General features: G+C 55.2%; 1 protein-coding gene across 1 annotated transcript in view; it reads right to left on the bottom strand.

The window, feature by feature from the left end:
* The window catches only part of LOC140411285 (calcium-binding protein 1-like), a 261,821-nt gene extending 246,166 nt beyond the window's left edge, over nt 1–15,655 (bottom strand). Inside the window, exon 1 of the mRNA XM_072500407.1 lies at nt 15,593–15,655. Within this exon, the coding sequence (XP_072356508.1) occupies nt 15,593–15,655 (63 nt within the window). The remainder of the gene's footprint in view (nt 1–15,592) is intronic.
* Between the last annotated feature and the right edge of the window lie 828 nt (nt 15,656–16,483).

Genomic DNA, 16,483 nt, shown 5'->3' with positions numbered 1-16,483 from the left:
GGAGGGACACTGTCAGGGTAATGTAGAAGGAGCTCTACACTGTATCTAACCCGTGCTGTACCTGTCCTGGGAGAGTTCGATGCTGACAGTGGGTATAAAGTGTGGGGGGGGGAGACACTGTCAGGGTAATGTAGAAAGAGCTCTACACTGTATCTAACCCGTGCTGTACCTGTCCTGGGAGAGCTCGATGCTGACACTGGGTATAAAGTGGGGGACACACTGTCAGGGTAATGTAGAGGGAGCTCTACACTGTATCTAACCCGTGCTGTACCTGTCCTGGGAGCGCTCGATGCTGACACTGGGTATAAAGTGGGGGGGACACTGTCAGGGTAATGTAGAGGGAGCTCTACACTGTATCTAACCCGTGCTGTACCTGTCCTCGGAGAGCTCGATGCTGACAATGGGTATAAAGTGGGGGGACACTGTCAGGGTAATGTAGAGGGAGCACTACACTGTATCTAACCCGTGCTGTACCTGTCCTGGGAGAGCTCGATGCTGACACTGGGTATAAAGTGGGGGACACACTGTCAGGGTAATGTAGAGGGAGCTCTACACTGTATCTAACCCGTGCTGTACCTGTCCTGGGAGAGCACGATGCGGATACTGGGTATAAAGTGGGGGGGACACAGTCAGGGTAATGTAGAGGGAGCTCTACACTGTATCTAACCCGTTCTGTACCTGTCCTGGGAGATCTCGATGCTGACACTGGGTATAAAGTGGGGGGGGGGAACACTGTCAGGGTAATGTAGAGGGAGCTCTACACTGTATCTAACCCGTGCTGTACCTGTCCTGGGAGAGCTCGATGCTGACACTGGGTATAAAGTGGGGGACACTGTCAGGGTAATGTAGAGAGAGCTCTACACTGTATCGAACCCGTGCTGTACCTGTCCTGGGAGAGCTCGATGCTGACACTGGGTATAAAGTGGGGGACACTGTCAGGGTAATGTAGAGGGAGCTCTACACTGTATCTAACCCGTGCTGTACCTGTCCTGGGAGAGCTCGATGCTGACAATGGGTATAAAGTGGGGGACACACTGTCAGGGTAATGTAGAGGGAGCTCTACACTGTATCTAACCCGTGCTGTACCTGTCCTGGGAGAGCTCGATGCTGACACTGGGTATAAAGTGGGGGACACACTGTCAGGATAATGTAGAGGGAGCTCTACACTGTATCAAACCCGTGCTGTACCTGTCGTGGGAGAGCTCGATGCTGACACTGGGTATAAAGTGGAGGACACACTGTCAGGGTAATGTAGAGGGAGCTCTACACTGTATCTAACCCGTGCTGTACCTGTCCTGGGAGCTCGATGCTGACACTGGGTATAAAGTGGGGGACACACTGTCAGGGTAATGTAGAGGGAGCTCTACACTGTATCTAACCCGTGCTGTACCTGTCCTGGGAGAGCTCGATGCTGACACTGGGTATAAAGTGGGGGGGACACTGTCAGGGTAATGTAGAGGGAGCTCTACAGTGTATCTAACCCGTGCTGTACCTGTCCTGGGAGAGCTCGATGCTGACACTGGGTATAAAGTGGGGGGGACACTGTCAGGGTAATGTAGAGGGAGCTCTACACTGTATGTAACCCGTGCTGTACCTGTCCTGGGAGAGCTCGATGCTGACACTGGGTATAACGTGGGGGACACACTGTCAGGGTAATGTAGAGGGAGCTCTACACTGTATCTAACCCGTGCTGTACCTGTCCTGGGAGAGCTCGATGCTGACACTGGGTATAAAGTGGAGGGGACACACTGTCAGGGTAATGTAGAGGGAGCTCTACACTGTATCTAACCCGTGCTGTACCTGTCCTGGGAGAGCTCGATGCTGACACTGGGTATAAAGTGGGGGACACACTTTCAGCGTAATGTAGAGGGAGCTCTACACTGTATCTAACCCGTGATGTACCTGTCCTGGGAGAGCTCGATGCTGACACTGGGTATAAAGTGGAGGGGACACACTGTCAGGGTAATGTAGAGGGAGCTCTACACTGTATCTAACCCGTGCTGTACCTGTCCTGGGAGAGCTCGATGCTGACAATGGGTATAAAGTGGGGGACACACTGTCAGGGTAATGTAGAGGGAGCTCTACACTGTATCTAACCCGTGCTGTACCTGTCCTGGGAGAGCTCGATGCTGACACTGGGTATAAAGTGGGGGGGACACTTTCAGCGTAATGTAGAGGGAGCTCTACACTGTATCTAACCCGTGCTGTACCTGTCCTGGGAGAGCTCGATGCTGACACTGGGTATCTGGGTATAAAGTGGGGGACACACTTTCAGCGTAATGTAGAGGGAGCTCTACACTGTATCTAACCCGTGCTGTACCTGTCCTGGGAGAGCTCGGTGCTGACACTGGGTATAAAGTGGGGGGGACACTGTCAGGGTAATGTAGAGGGAGCTCTACACTGTATCTAACCCGTGCTGTACCTGACCTGGGAGAGCTCGATGCTGACACTGGGTATAAAGTGGGGGACACACTGTCAGGGTAATGTAGAGGGAGCTCTACCCTGTATCTAACCCGTGCTGTACCTGTCCTGGGAGCGCTCGATGCTGACACTGGGTATAAAGTGGGGGGGACACTGTCAGGGAAATGTAGAGGGAGCTCTACACTGTATCTAATCCGTGCTGTACCTGTCCTGGGAGAGCTCGATGCTGACACTAGGTATAAAGTGGGGGGGACACTGTCAGTGTAATGTAGAGGGAGCTCAACACTGTATCTAACCCGTGCTGTACCTGTCTTGGGAGAGCTCGATGCTGACACTGGGTATAAAGTGGGGGACACACTGTCAGGGTAATGTAGAGGGAGCTCTACACTGTATCTAACCCGTGCTGTACTTGTCCTGGGAGAGCTCGATGCTGACACTGGGTATAAAGTGGGGGACACACTTTCAGCGTAATGTAGAGGGAGCTCTACACTGTATCTAACCCGTGATGTACCTGTCCTGGGAGAGCTCGATGCTGACACTGGGTATAAAGTGGAGGGGACACACTGTCAGGGTAATGTAGAGGGAGCTCTACACTGTATCTAACCCGTGCTGTACCTGTCCTGGGAGAGCTCGATGCTGACAATGGGTATAAAGTGGGGGACACACTGTCAGGGTAATGTAGAGGGAGCTCTACACTGTATCTAACCCGTGCTGTACCTGTCCTGGGAGAGCTCGATGCTGACACTGGGTATAAAGTGGGGGGGACACTTTCAGCGTAATGTAGAGGGAGCTCTACACTGTATCTAACCCGTGCTGTACCTGTCCTGGGAGAGCTCGATGCTGACACTGGGTATCTGGGTATAAAGTGGGGGACACACTTTCAGCGTAATGTAGAGGGAGCTCTACACTGTATCTAACCCGTGCTGTACCTGTCCTGGGAGAGCTCGGTGCTGACACTGGGTATAAAGTGGGGGGGACACTGTCAGGGTAATGTAGAGGGAGCTCTACACTGTATCTGACCCGTGCTGTACCTGACCTGGGAGAGCTCGATGCTGACACTGGGTATAAAGTGGGGGACACACTGTCAGGGTAATGTAGAGGGAGCTCTACCCTGTATCTAACCCGTGCTGTACCTGTCCTGGGAGCGCTCGATGCTGACACTGGGTATAAAGTGGGGGGGACACTGTCAGGGTAATGTAGAGGGAGCTCTACACTGTATCTAATCCGTGCTGTACCTGTCCTGGGAGAGCTCGATGCTGACACTAGGTATAAAGTGGGGGGGACACTGTCAGTGTAATGTAGAGGGAGCTCAACACTGTATCTAACCCGTGCTGTACCTGTCTTGGGAGAGCTCGATGCTGACACTGGGTATAAAGTGGGGGACACACTGTCAGGGTAATGTAGAGGGAGCTCTACACTGTATCTAACCCGTGCTGTACCTGTCCTGGGAGAGCTCGATGCTGACACTGGGTATAAAGTGGGGGACACACTGTCAGGGTAATGTAGAGGGAGCTCTACACTGTATCTAACCCGTGCTGTACCTGTCCTGGGAGAGCTCGATGCTGACACTGGGTACAAAGTGGGGGACACACTGTCAGGGTAATGTAGAGGGAGCTCTACCCTTTATCTAACCCGTGCTGTACCTGTCCTGGGAGCGCTCGATGCTGACACTGGGTATAAAGTGGGGGGGACACTGTCAGGGTAATGTAGAGGGAGCTCTACACTGTATCTAATCCGTGCTGTACCTGTCCTGGGAGAGCTCGATGCTGACACTAGGTATAAAGTGGGGGGGACACTGTCAGTGTAATGTAGAGGGAGCTCAACACTGTATCTAACCCGTGCTGTACCTGTCTTGGGAGAGCTCAATGCTGACACTGGGTATAAAGTGGGGGACACACTGTCAGGGTAATGTAGAGGGAGCTCTACACTGTATCTAACCCGTGCTGTACCTGTCCTGGGAGAGCTCGATGCTGACACTGGGTATAAAGTGGGGGGGACACTGTCAGGGTAATGTAGAGGGAGCTCTACACTGTATCTAACCCGTGCTGTACCTGTCCTGGGAGAGCTCGATGCTGACAATGGGTATAAAGTGGGGTGGACACTGTCAGGGTAATGTAGAGGGAGCACTACACTGTATCTAACCCGTGCTGTACCTGTCCTGGGAGAGCTCGATGCTGACACTGGGTATAAAGTGGGAGACACACTGTCAGGGTAATGTAGAGGGAGCTCTACACTGTATCTAACCCGTGCTGTACCTGTCCTGGGAGAGGTCGATGCTGACACTGGGTATAAAGTGGGGGACACACTGTCAGGGTAATGTAGAGGGCGCTCTACACTGTATCTAACCCGTGCTGTACCTGTCCTGGGAGCTCGATGCTGACACTGGGTATAAAGTGGGGGAAACACTGTCAGGGTAATGTAGAGGGAGCTCTACACTGTATCTAACCCGTGCAGTACCTGTCCTGGGAGAGCTCGATGCTGACACTGGGTATAAAGTGGGGGACACACTGTCAGGGTAATGTAGAGGGAGCTCTACACTGTATCTAACCCGTGCTGTACCTGTCCTGGGAGAGCTCGATGCTGACTCTGGGTATAAAGTGGGAGGGACACTGTCAGGGTAATGTAGAGGGAGCTCTACACTGTATCTAACCCGTGCTGTACCTGTTCTGGGAGAGCTCGATGCTGACACTGGGTATAAAGTGGGAGGGACACTGTCAGGGTAATGTAGAGGGAGCTCTACACTGTATCTAACCCGTGCTGTACCTGTCCTGGGAGAGTTCGATGCTGACACTGGGTATAAAGTGGGGGACACACTGTCAGGGTAATGTAGAGGGAGCTCTACACTGTATCTAACCCGTGCTGTACCTGTCCTGGGAGAGTTCGATGCTGACACTGGGTATAAAGTGGGGGACACACTGTCAGGGTAATGTAGAGGGAGCTCTACACTGTATCTAACCCGTGCTGTACCTGTCCTGGGAGAGCTCGATGCTGACTCTGGGTATAAAGTGGGAGGGACACTGTCAGGGTAATGTAGAAGGAGCTCTACACTGTATCTAACCCGTGCTGTACCTGTCCTGGGAGAGTTCGATGCTGACAGTGGGTATAAAGTGTGGGGGGGGGAGACACTGTCAGGGTAATGTAGAAAGAGCTCTACACTGTATCTAACCCGTGCTGTACCTGTCCTGGGAGAGCTCGATGCTGACACTGGGTATAAAGTGGGGGACACACTGTCAGGGTAATGTAGAGGGAGCTCTACACTGTATCTAACCCGTGCTGTACCTGTCCTGGGAGCGCTCGATGCTGACTCTGGGTATAAAGTGGGGGGGGACACTGTCAGGGTAATGTAGAGGGAGCTCTACACTGTATCTAACCCGTGCTGTACCTGTCCTCGGAGAGCTCGATGCTGACAATGGGTATAAAGTGGGGGGGACACTGTCAGGGTAATGTAGAGGGAGCACTACACTGTATCTAACCTTTGCTGTACCTGTCCTGGGAGAGCTCGATGCTGACACTGGGTATAAAGTGGGGGACACACTGTCAGGGTAATGTAGAGGGAGCTCTACACTGTATCTAACCCGTGCTGTACCTGTCCTGGGAGAGCACGATGCGGACACTGGGTATAAAGTGGGGGGGACACAGTCAGGGTAATGTAGAGGGAGCTCTACACTGTATCTAACCCGTTCTGTACCTGTCCTGGGAGATCTCGATGCTGACACTGGGTATAAAGTGGGGGGGGTGACACTGTCAGGGTAATGTAGAGGGAGCTCTACACTGTATCTAACCTGTGCTGTACCTGTCCTGGGAGAGCTCGATGCTGACACTGGGTATAAAGTGGGGGACACTGTCAGGGTAATGTAGAGAGAGCTCTACACTGTATCTAACCCGTGCTGTACCTGTCCTGGGAGAGCTCGATGCTGACAATGGGTATAAAGTGGGGGACACACTGTCAGGGTAATGTAGAGGGAGCTCTACACGGTATCTAACCCGTGCTGTACCTGTCCTGGGAGAGCTCGATGCTGACACTGGGTATAAAGTGGGGGACACACTGTCAGGATAATGTAGAGGGAGCTCGACACTGTATCGAACCCATGCTGTACCTGTCGTGGGAGAGCTCGATGCTGACACTGGGTATAAAGTGGAGGACACACTGTCAGGGTAATGTAGAGGGAGCTCTACACTGTATCTAACCCGTGCTGTACCTGTCCTGGGAGCTCGATGCTGACACTGGGTATAAAGTGGGGGACACACTGTCAGGGTAATGTAGAGGGAGCTCTACACTGTATCTAACCCGTGCTGTACCTGTCCTGGGAGAGCTCGATGCTGACACTGGGTATAAAGTGGGGGGGACACTGTCAGGGTAATGTAGAGGGAGCTCTACACTGTATCTAACCCGTGCTGTACCTGTCCTGGGAGAGCTCGATGCTGACACTGGGTATAAAGTGGGGGGGACACTGTCAGGGTAATGTAGAGGGAGCTCTACACTGTATGTAACCCGTGCTGTACCTGTCCTGGGAGAGCTCGATGCTGACACTGGGTATAACGTGGGGGACACACTGTCAGGGTAATGTAGAGGGAGCTCTACACTGTATCTAACCCGTGCTGTACCTGTCCTGGGAGAGCTCGATGCTGACACTGGGTATAAAGTGGAGGGGACACACTGTCAGGGTAATGTAGAGGGAGCTCTACACTGTATCTAACCCGTGCTGTACCTGTCCTGGGAGAGCTCGATGCTGACACTGGGTATAAAGTGGGGGACACACTTTCAGCGTAATGTAGAGGGAGCTCTACACTGTATCTAACCCGTGATGTACCTGTCCTGGGAGAGCTCGATGCTGACACTGGGTATAAAGTGGAGGGGACACACTGTCAGGGTAATGTAGAGGGAGCTCTACACTGTATCTAACCCGTGCTGTACCTGTCCTGGGAGAGCTCGATGCTGACAATGGGTATAAAGTGGGGGACACACTGTCAGGGTAATGTAGAGGGAGCTCTACACTGTATCTAACCCGTGCTGTACCTGTCCTGGGAGAGCTCGATGCTGACACTGGGTATAAAGTGGGGGGGACACTTTCAGCGTAATGTAGAGGGAGCTCTACACTGTATCTAACCCGTGCTGTACCTGTCCTGGGAGAGCTCGATGCTGACACTGGGTATCTGGGTATAAAGTGGGGGACACACTTTCAGCGTAATGTAGAGGGAGCTCTACACTGTATCTAACCCGTGCTGTACCTGTCCTGGGAGAGCTCGGTGCTGACACTGGGTATAAAGTGGGGGACACACTTTCAGGGTAATGTAGAGGGAGCTCTACACTGTATCTAACCCGTGCTGTACCTGACCTGGGAGAGCTCGATGCTGACACTGGGTATAAAGTGGGGGACACACTGTCAGGGTAATGTAGAGGGAGCTCTACACTGTATCTAACCCGTGCTGTACCTGTCCTGGGAGCGCTCGATGCTGACACTGGGTATAAAGTGGGGGGGACACTGTCAGGGTAATGTAGAGGGAGCTCTACACTGTATCTAATCCGTGCTGTACCTGTCCTGGGAGAGCTCGATGCTGACACTAGGTATAAAGTGGGGGGGACACTGTCAGTGTAATGTAGAGGGAGCTCAACACTGTATCTAACCCGTGCTGTACCTGTCTTGGGAGAGCTCGATGCTGACACTGGGTATAAAGTGGGGGACACACTGTCAGGGTAATGTAGAGGGAGCTCTACACTGTATCTAACCCGTGCTGTACCTGTCCTGGGAGAGCTCGATGCTGACACTGGGTATAAAGTGGGGGACACACTGTCAGGGTAATGTAGAGGGAGCTCTACACTGTATCTAACCCCTGCTGTACCTGTCCTGGGAGAGCTCGATGCTGACACTGGGTACAAAGTGGGGGACACACTGTCAGGGTAATGTAGAGGGACCTCTACACTGGATCTAACCCGTGCTGTACCTGTCCTGGGAGAGCTCGATGCTGACACTGGGTATAAAGTGGGGGACACACTGTCAGGGTAATGTAGAGGGAGCTCTACACTGTATCTAACCCATGCTGTACCTGTCCTGGGAGAGCTCGATGCTGACACTGGGTATAAAGTGGAGGGGACACACTGTCAGGGTAATGTAGAGGGAGCTCTACACTGTATCTAACCCGTGCTGTACCTGTCCTGGGAGAGCTCGATGCTGACAATGGGTATAAAGTGGGGGACACACTGTCAGGGTAATGTAGAGGGAGCTCTACACTGTATCTAACCCGTGCTGTACCTGTCCTGGGAGAGCTCGATGCTGACACTGGGTATAAAGTGGGGGGGACACTTTCAGCGTAATGTAGAGGGAGCTCTACACTGTATCTAACCCGTGCTGTACCTGTCCTGGGAGAGCTCGATGCTGACACTGGGTATCTGGGTATAAAGTGGGGGACACACTTTCAGCGTAATGTAGAGGGAGCTCTACACTGTATCTAACCCGTGCTGTACCTGTCCTGGGAGAGCTCGGTGCTGACACTGGGTATAAAGTGGGGGGGACACTGTCAGGGTAATGTAGAGGGAGCTCTACACTGTATCTAACCCGTGCTGTACCTGACCTGGGAGAGCTCGATGCTGACACTGGGTATAAAGTGGGGGACACACTGTCAGGGTAATGTAGAGGGAGCTCTACCCTGTATCTAACCCGTGCTGTACCAGTCCTGGGAGCGCTCGATGCTGACACTGGGTATAAAGTGGGGGGGACACTGTCAGGGTAATGTAGAGGGAGCTCTACACTGTATCTAATCCGTGCTGTACCTGTCCTGGGAGAGCTCGATGCTGACACTAGGTATAAAGTGGGGGGGACACTGTCAGTGTAATGTAGAGGGAGCTCAACACTGTATCTAACCCGTGCTGTACCTGTCTTGGGAGAGCTCGATGCTGACACTGGGTATAAAGTGGGGGACACACTGTCAGGGTAATGTAGAGGGAGCTCTACACTGTATCTAACCCGTGCTGTACCTTTCCTGGGAGAGCTCGATGCTGACACTGGGTATAAAGTGGGGGACACACTGTCAGGGTAATGTAGAGGGAGCTCTACACTGTATCTAACCCGTGCTGTACCTGTCCTGGGAGAGCTCGATGCTGACACTGGGTACAAAGTGGGGGACACACTGTCAGGGTAATGTAGAGGGACCTCTACACTGGATCTAACCCGTGCTGTACCTGTCCTGGGAGAGCTCGATGCTGACACTGGGTATAAAGTGGGGGACACACTGTCAGGGTAATGTAGAGGGAGCTCTACACTGTATCTAACCCATGCTGTACCTGTCCTGGGAGAGCTCGATGCTGACACTGGGTATAAAGTGGAGGGGACACACTGTCAGGGTAATGTAGAGGGAGCTCTACCCTGTATCTAACCCGTGCTGTACCTGTCCTGGGAGCGCTCGATGCTCACACTGGGTATAAAGTGGGGGACACACTGTCAGGGTAATGTAGAGGGAGCTCTACACTGTATCTAACCCGTGCTGTACCTGTCCTGGGAGAGCTCGATGCTGACACTGGGTATAAAGTGGGGGACACACTGTCAGGGTAATGTAGAGGGAGCTCTACACTGTATCTGACTCGTGCTGTACCTGTCCTGGGAGAGCTCGATGCTGACACTGGGTATAAAGTGGGGGGGACACTGTCAGGGTAATGTAGAGGGTGCTCTACACTGTATCTAACCCGTGCTGTACCTGTCCCGGGAGAGCTCGATGCTGACACTGGGTATAAAGTGGGGGACACACTGTCAGGGTAATGTAGAGGGAGCTCTACACTGTATCTAACCCGTGCTGTACCTGTCCTGGGAGAGCTCGATGCCGACACTGGGTATAAAGTGGGGGGGACACTGTCAGGGTAATGTAGAGGGAGCTCTACACTGTATCTGACCTGTTAGACATGAAGCAACGTTGTATGAGATGGAGCAGACACGGAGTGTGGGACACTCATCCCCTCCCCCTCCCCCTCTCATTCTTGTCCCAGAATGGGCATATTCAAATGCGGCACTCCCGCTTTCTAATCCGACATCAGCACCTTTGCCTGCTTAATGGTTAAAGTCCTGGTTAATCCCGTGCCTTGCTTCACTTAAATCTCTTTAAAACCTCTCTGTCATCCTATTTTGTTAAGTCGTTCAAGACTCGTACCCGTTACACAGGAACAGGAGGAGGCCCCATTCAGCCCCTTCTCCAGCCCGTTACACAGGAACAGGAGGAGGCCCCATTCAGCCCCTTCTCCAGCCCGTTACACAGGAACAGGAGGAGGCCCCATTCAGCCCCTTCTCCAGCCTGTTACACAGGAACAGGAGGAGGCCCCATTCAGCCCCTTCTCCAGCCCGTTACACAGGAACAGGAGGAGGCCCCATTCAGCGCCTTCTCCAGCCTGTTACACAGGAACAGGAGGAGGCCCCATTCAGCCCCTTCTCCAGCCCGTTACACAGGAACAGGAGGAGGCCCCATTCAGCCCCTTCTCCAGCCTGTTACACAGGAACAGGAGGAGGCCCCATTCAGCCCCTTCTCCAGCCCGTTACACGGGAACAGGAGTTGGCCCCATTCAGCCCCTTCTCCAGCCTGTTACACAGGAACAGGAGGAGGCCCTATTCAGCCCCTTCTCCAGCCTGTTACACAGGAACAGGAGGAGGCCCCATTCAGCCCCTTCTCCAGCCTGTTACACAGGAACAGGAGGCCCCATTCAGCTCCTTCTCCAGCCTGTTACACAGGAACAGGAGGAGGCTCCATTCAGCCCCTTCTCCAGCCTGTTACACAGGAACAGGAGGAGGCCCTATTCAGCCCCTTCTCCAGCCTGTTACACAGGAACAGGAGGAGGCCCTATTCAGCCCCTTCTCCAGCCTGTTACACAGGAACAGGAGGGGGCCCCATTCAGCCCCTTCTCCAGCCTGTTACACAGGAACAGGAGGAGGCCCCATTCAGCCCCTTCTCCAGCCTGTTACACAGGAACAGGAGGAGGCCCCATTCAGCCCCTTCTCCAGCCTGTTACACAGGAACAGGAGGAGGCCCCATTCAGCCTCCTCTCCTGCCGGTTGCACAGGAACAGGAGGAGGCCCCATTCAGCCCCTTCTCCAGCCTGTTACACAGGAACAGGAGGAGGCCCCATTCATCCCCTTCTCCAGCCTGTTACACAGGAAAATGAGGAGGCCCCATTCAGCCTCCTCTCCTGCCGGTTGCACAGGAACAGGAGGAGGCCCCATTCAGCCCCTTCTCCAGCCTGTTACACAGGAACAGGAGGAGGCCCCATTCAACCCCTTCTCCAGCCTGTTACACAGGAAAATGAGGAGGCCCCATTCAGCCCCTTCTCCAGCCTGTTACACAGGAACAGGAGGAGGCCCCATTCAGCCTCCTCTCCAGCCTGTTGCACAGGAACAGGAGGAGGCCCCATTCAGCACCGTCTCCAGCCTGTTACACAGGAACAGGAGGAGGCCCCATTCAGCCCCTTCTCCAGCCCGTTACACAGGAACAGGGGGAGGCCCCATTCAGCCCCTTCTCCAGCCTGTTACACAGGAACAGGAGGAGGCCCCATTCAGCCCCTTCTCCAGCCTGGTACACAGGAACCGGAGGAGGCCACATTCAGCCCCTTCTCCAGCCTGTTGAACAGGAACAGGAGGAGGCCCCATTCAGCCCCTTCTCCAGCTCGTTTGACGGGAAGAGGAGGAGGCCCCATTCAGCCCCTTCTCCAGCCTGTTTGCATATCTCTCAGTACTGACCCTCTGACAGTGCAGCACTCCCTCAGTGCTGACCCTCTGACAGTGCAGCACTCCCTCAGTACTGACCCTCTGACAGTGCAGCACTCCCTCAGTACTGACCCTCTGGCAGTGCGGCAGTCTCTCAGTACTGACCCTCTGAAGTGCGGCGCTCTCTCAGTACTGACCCTCTGATAGTGCAGCACTCCCTCAGTACTGACCCTCTGACAGTGCAGCTCTCCCTCAGTACTGACCCTCTGACAGTGCGGCACTCCCTCAGTACTGACCCTCTGACAGTGCTGCACTCGCTCAGTACTGACCCTCTGACAGTGCGGCACTCCCTTAGTACTGACCCTCTGACAGTGCAGCACTCCCTCAGTACTGACCCTCTGACAGTGCAGCACTCCCTCAGTACTGACCCTCTGACAGTGCAGCACTCCCTCAGTACTGACCCTCTGACAGTGCAGCACTCCCTCAGTACTTACCCTCTGACAGTGCGGCACTCCCTCAGTACTGACCCTCTGACAGTGCAGCACTCCCTCAGTACTGACCCTCTGACAGTGCAGCACTCCCTCAGTACTGACCCTCTGACAGTGCAGAACTTCCTCAGTACTGACCCTCTGACAGTGCGGCACTCCCTCTGTACTGACCCTCTGACAGTCCAGCGCTCCCTCAGTACTGACCCTCTGACAGTGCAGCACTCCCTCAGTACTGACCCTATGACAGTGCGGCACTCCCTCAGTACTGACCCTATGACAGTGCGGCACTCCCTCAGTACTGACCCTATGACAGTGCAGCACTCCCTCAGTACTGACCCTATGACAGTGCAGCACTCCCTCAGTACTGACCCTCTGACAGTGCAGCACTCCCTCAGTACTGACCCTCTGACAGTGCGGCACTCCCTCAGTACTGACCCTCTGACAGTGCGGCACTCCCTCAGTACTGACCCTCTGACAGTGCAGCACTCCCTCAGTACTGACCCTCTGACAGTGCAGCACTCCCTCAGTACTGACCCTATGACAGTGCGGCACTCCCTCAGTACTGACCCTATGACAGTGCGGCACTCCCTCAGTACTGACCCTATGACAGTGCGGCACTCCCTCAGTACTGACCCTCTGACAGTGCGGCACTCCCTCAGTACTGACCCTCTGACAGTGCAGCACTCCCTCAGTACTGACCCTCTGACAGTGCGGCACTCCCTCAGTACTGACCCTCTGACAGTGCGGCACTCCCTTAGTACTGACCCTCTGACAGTGCAGCACTCCCTCAGTACTGACCCTCTGACAGTGCAGCACTCCCTCAGTACTGACCCTCTGACAGTGCAGCACTCCCTCAGTACTGACCCTCTGACAGTGCAGCACTCCCTCAGTACTTACCCTCTGACAGTGCGGCACTCCCTCAGTACTGACCCTCTGACAGTGCAGCACTCCCTCAGTACTGACCCTCTGACAGTGCAGCACTCCCTCAGTACTGACCCTCTGACAGTGCAGAACTTCCTCAGTACTGACCCTCTGACAGTGCGGCACTCCCTCTGTACTGACCCTCTGACAGTCCAGCGCTCCCTCAGTACTGACCCTCTGACAGTGCAGCACTCCCTCAGTACTGACCCTATGACAGTGCGGCACTCCCTCAGTACTGACCCTATGACAGTGCGGCACTCCCTCAGTACTGACCCTATGACAGTGCGGCACTCCCTCAGTACTGACCCTATGACAGTGCAGCACTCCCTCAGTACTGACCCTCTGACAGTGCAGCACTCCCTCAGTACTGACCCTCTGACAGTGCGGCACTCCCTCAGTACTGACCCTCTGACAGTGCGGCACTCCCTCAGTACTGACCCTCTGACAGTGCAGCACTCCCTCAGTACTGACCCTCTGACAGTGCAGCACTCCCTCAGTACTGACCCTATGACAGTGCGGCACTCCCTCAGTACTGACCCTATGACAGTGCGGCACTCCCTCAGTACTGACCCTATGACAGTGCGGCACTCCCTCAGTACTGACCCTCTGACAGTGCGGCACTCCCTCAGTACTGACCCTCTGACAGTGCAGCACTCCCTCAGTACTGACCCTCTGACAGTGCGGCACTCCCTCAGTACTGACCCTCTGACAGTGCAGCACTCCCTCAGTACTGACCCTCTGACAGTGCAGCACTCCCTCAGTACTGACCCTCTGACAGTGCAGCACTCCCTCAGTACTGACCCTCTGACAGTGCGGCACTCCCTCAGTACTGACCCTCTGACAGTGCAGCAATCCCTCACTACTGACCCTCTGACAGTGCAGCACTCCCTCAGTACTGACCCTCTAACAGTGCGGCACGCCCTCAGTACTGACCCTCTGACAGTGCAGCACTCCCTCAGTACTGACCCTCTGACAGTGCAGCACGCCCTCAGTACTGACCCTCTGACAGTGCAGCACTCCCTCAGTACTGACCCTCTGACAGTGCGGCACTCCCTCAGTACTGACCATCTGACAGTGCAGCACTCCCTCAGTACTGACCCTCTGACAGTGCAGCACTCCCTCAGTACTGACCCTCTGACCGTGCAGCTCTCCCTCAGTACTGACCCTCTGACAGTGCAGCACTCCCTCAGTACTGACCCTCTGACAGTGCGGCAGTCCCTCAGTACTGACCCTCTGACAGTGCCGCACTCCCTCAGTACTGACCCTCTGTCAGTGCGGCACTCCCTCAGTACTGACCCTCTGACAGTGCGGCACTCCCTCAGTACTGACCCTCTGACAGTGCAGCACTCCCTCAGTACTGACCCTCTGACAGTGTGGCACTCCCCTCAGTACTGACCCTCTGACAGTGCAGCACTCCCTCAGTACTGACCCTCTGACAGTAGTGCAGCACTCCCTCAGTACTGACCCGATGACAGTGCGGCACTCCCTCAGTACTGACCCTATGACAGTGCGGCACTCCCTCAGTACTGACCCTATGACAGTGCGGCACTCCCTCAGTACTGACCCTCTGACAGTGCGGCACTCCCCTCAGTACTGACCCTCTGACAGAGCAGCACTCCCTCATTACTGACCCTCTGACAGTGCAGCACTCCCTCAGTACTGACCCTCTGACAGTGCGGCACTCCCTCAGTACTGACCCTCTGACAGTGCGGCACTCCCTCAGTACTGACCCTCTGACAGTGCAGCACTCCCCTCAGTCCTGACCCTCTGACAGTGCGGCACTCCCTCAGTACTGACTCTCTGACAGTGCAACACTCCTCAGTCCTGACCCTCTGACAGTGCGGCACTCCCTCAGTACTGACTCTCTGACAGTGCAGCACTCCCTCAGTACTGACCCTCTGACAGTGCAACACTCCCTCAGTACTGACTCACTGACAGTGCAACACTCCCTCAGTACTGACCCTCTGACAGTGCAGCACTCCCTCAGTACTGACCCTCTGACAGTGCGGCAGTCCCTCAGTACTGACCCTCTGACAGTGCAGCACTCCCTCAGTCCTGACCATTTGAATGTATCCGAGATCCTACCTGTCCGAAGACTGACTCCAGGTTGGGGTGCAGTTCCTGCAGCTCAGCACTCCCAGCTTCCATTGATGGGCTGGGCCCAGCAACGTCAGAATTCCCTGCCACACGGGATGCCTTCGCGGCCTTAGCGACGGAGCCCGCTCTCCTGACCTGCGGCCCCGACTCCTTCCCCGAACCCTTCCTGCCCGCTTCCCCGCTGCCCCGCTGCCCGGCGGGCCCCGGTGCCCCCTTCCCCGGCCCAGCGTCCTCGGCCCCGCCGGGGTGGGCCTGGTCCCCGGCCTCCTCGCGGGGCCGGGCCTTCGGCCAGCCGGCTGTCCGCTGCCCCGCCCTCCTCACCTCCCCCCCTCCCGGCCCTCCTCCTCACCCCCCCGCCGGCTCCTCCTGCCGCGGCGGCCTCTCCGCAGGCTTCGGCCCAGGCGGAGGCCCGGCGGTGACCTTCGACCTGGCCTGCCCCTTCACCGACCTCCTCTGGCCGGCCGGCTGGCCTCGCGTGGACCCTGAGTGCTTCCCGGAGCTGCTCATCTTCCCTCAGTCTTCACGAAGAGGAACATGTCCTCCCAGGACCTGGCTGGCCCACTTCCCTCCCACACGCCCTCGCCCCCTCTGTTCTTCAGGCATCTTTGCAAACCCTTAAATCCTCTCAGTTCCCAACGTCGACGGGGCCAGAGAGCGGGGGGCCGCCTCTCCTCTTCCACCCCTTCTCTCCCTCCCTCCCTACCTCTCGCTCGCTCGCTCGGTAATATATCTTTCCTCTCGGCTTTCAGTTACCAGCGAGGATTGTGATAATCCCCGATGATTAATTCATGATGGGACCAGCAGCCTGTCCGTCCAGAAGCAGCAGAACAGAATCCATCGTAAATCTCCGTCTGCTACTTCACCCTCTTTCAGTCAACA

The sequence above is a fragment of the Scyliorhinus torazame genome, chromosome 4 (genome assembly GCF_047496885.1).
Source record: "Scyliorhinus torazame isolate Kashiwa2021f chromosome 4, sScyTor2.1, whole genome shotgun sequence".
NCBI lineage: Eukaryota > Metazoa > Chordata > Chondrichthyes > Carcharhiniformes > Scyliorhinidae > Scyliorhinus > Scyliorhinus torazame.
Note: the sequence above shows the minus strand (reverse complement) of the source record. Positions and strands in the feature narration are given on the sequence as shown.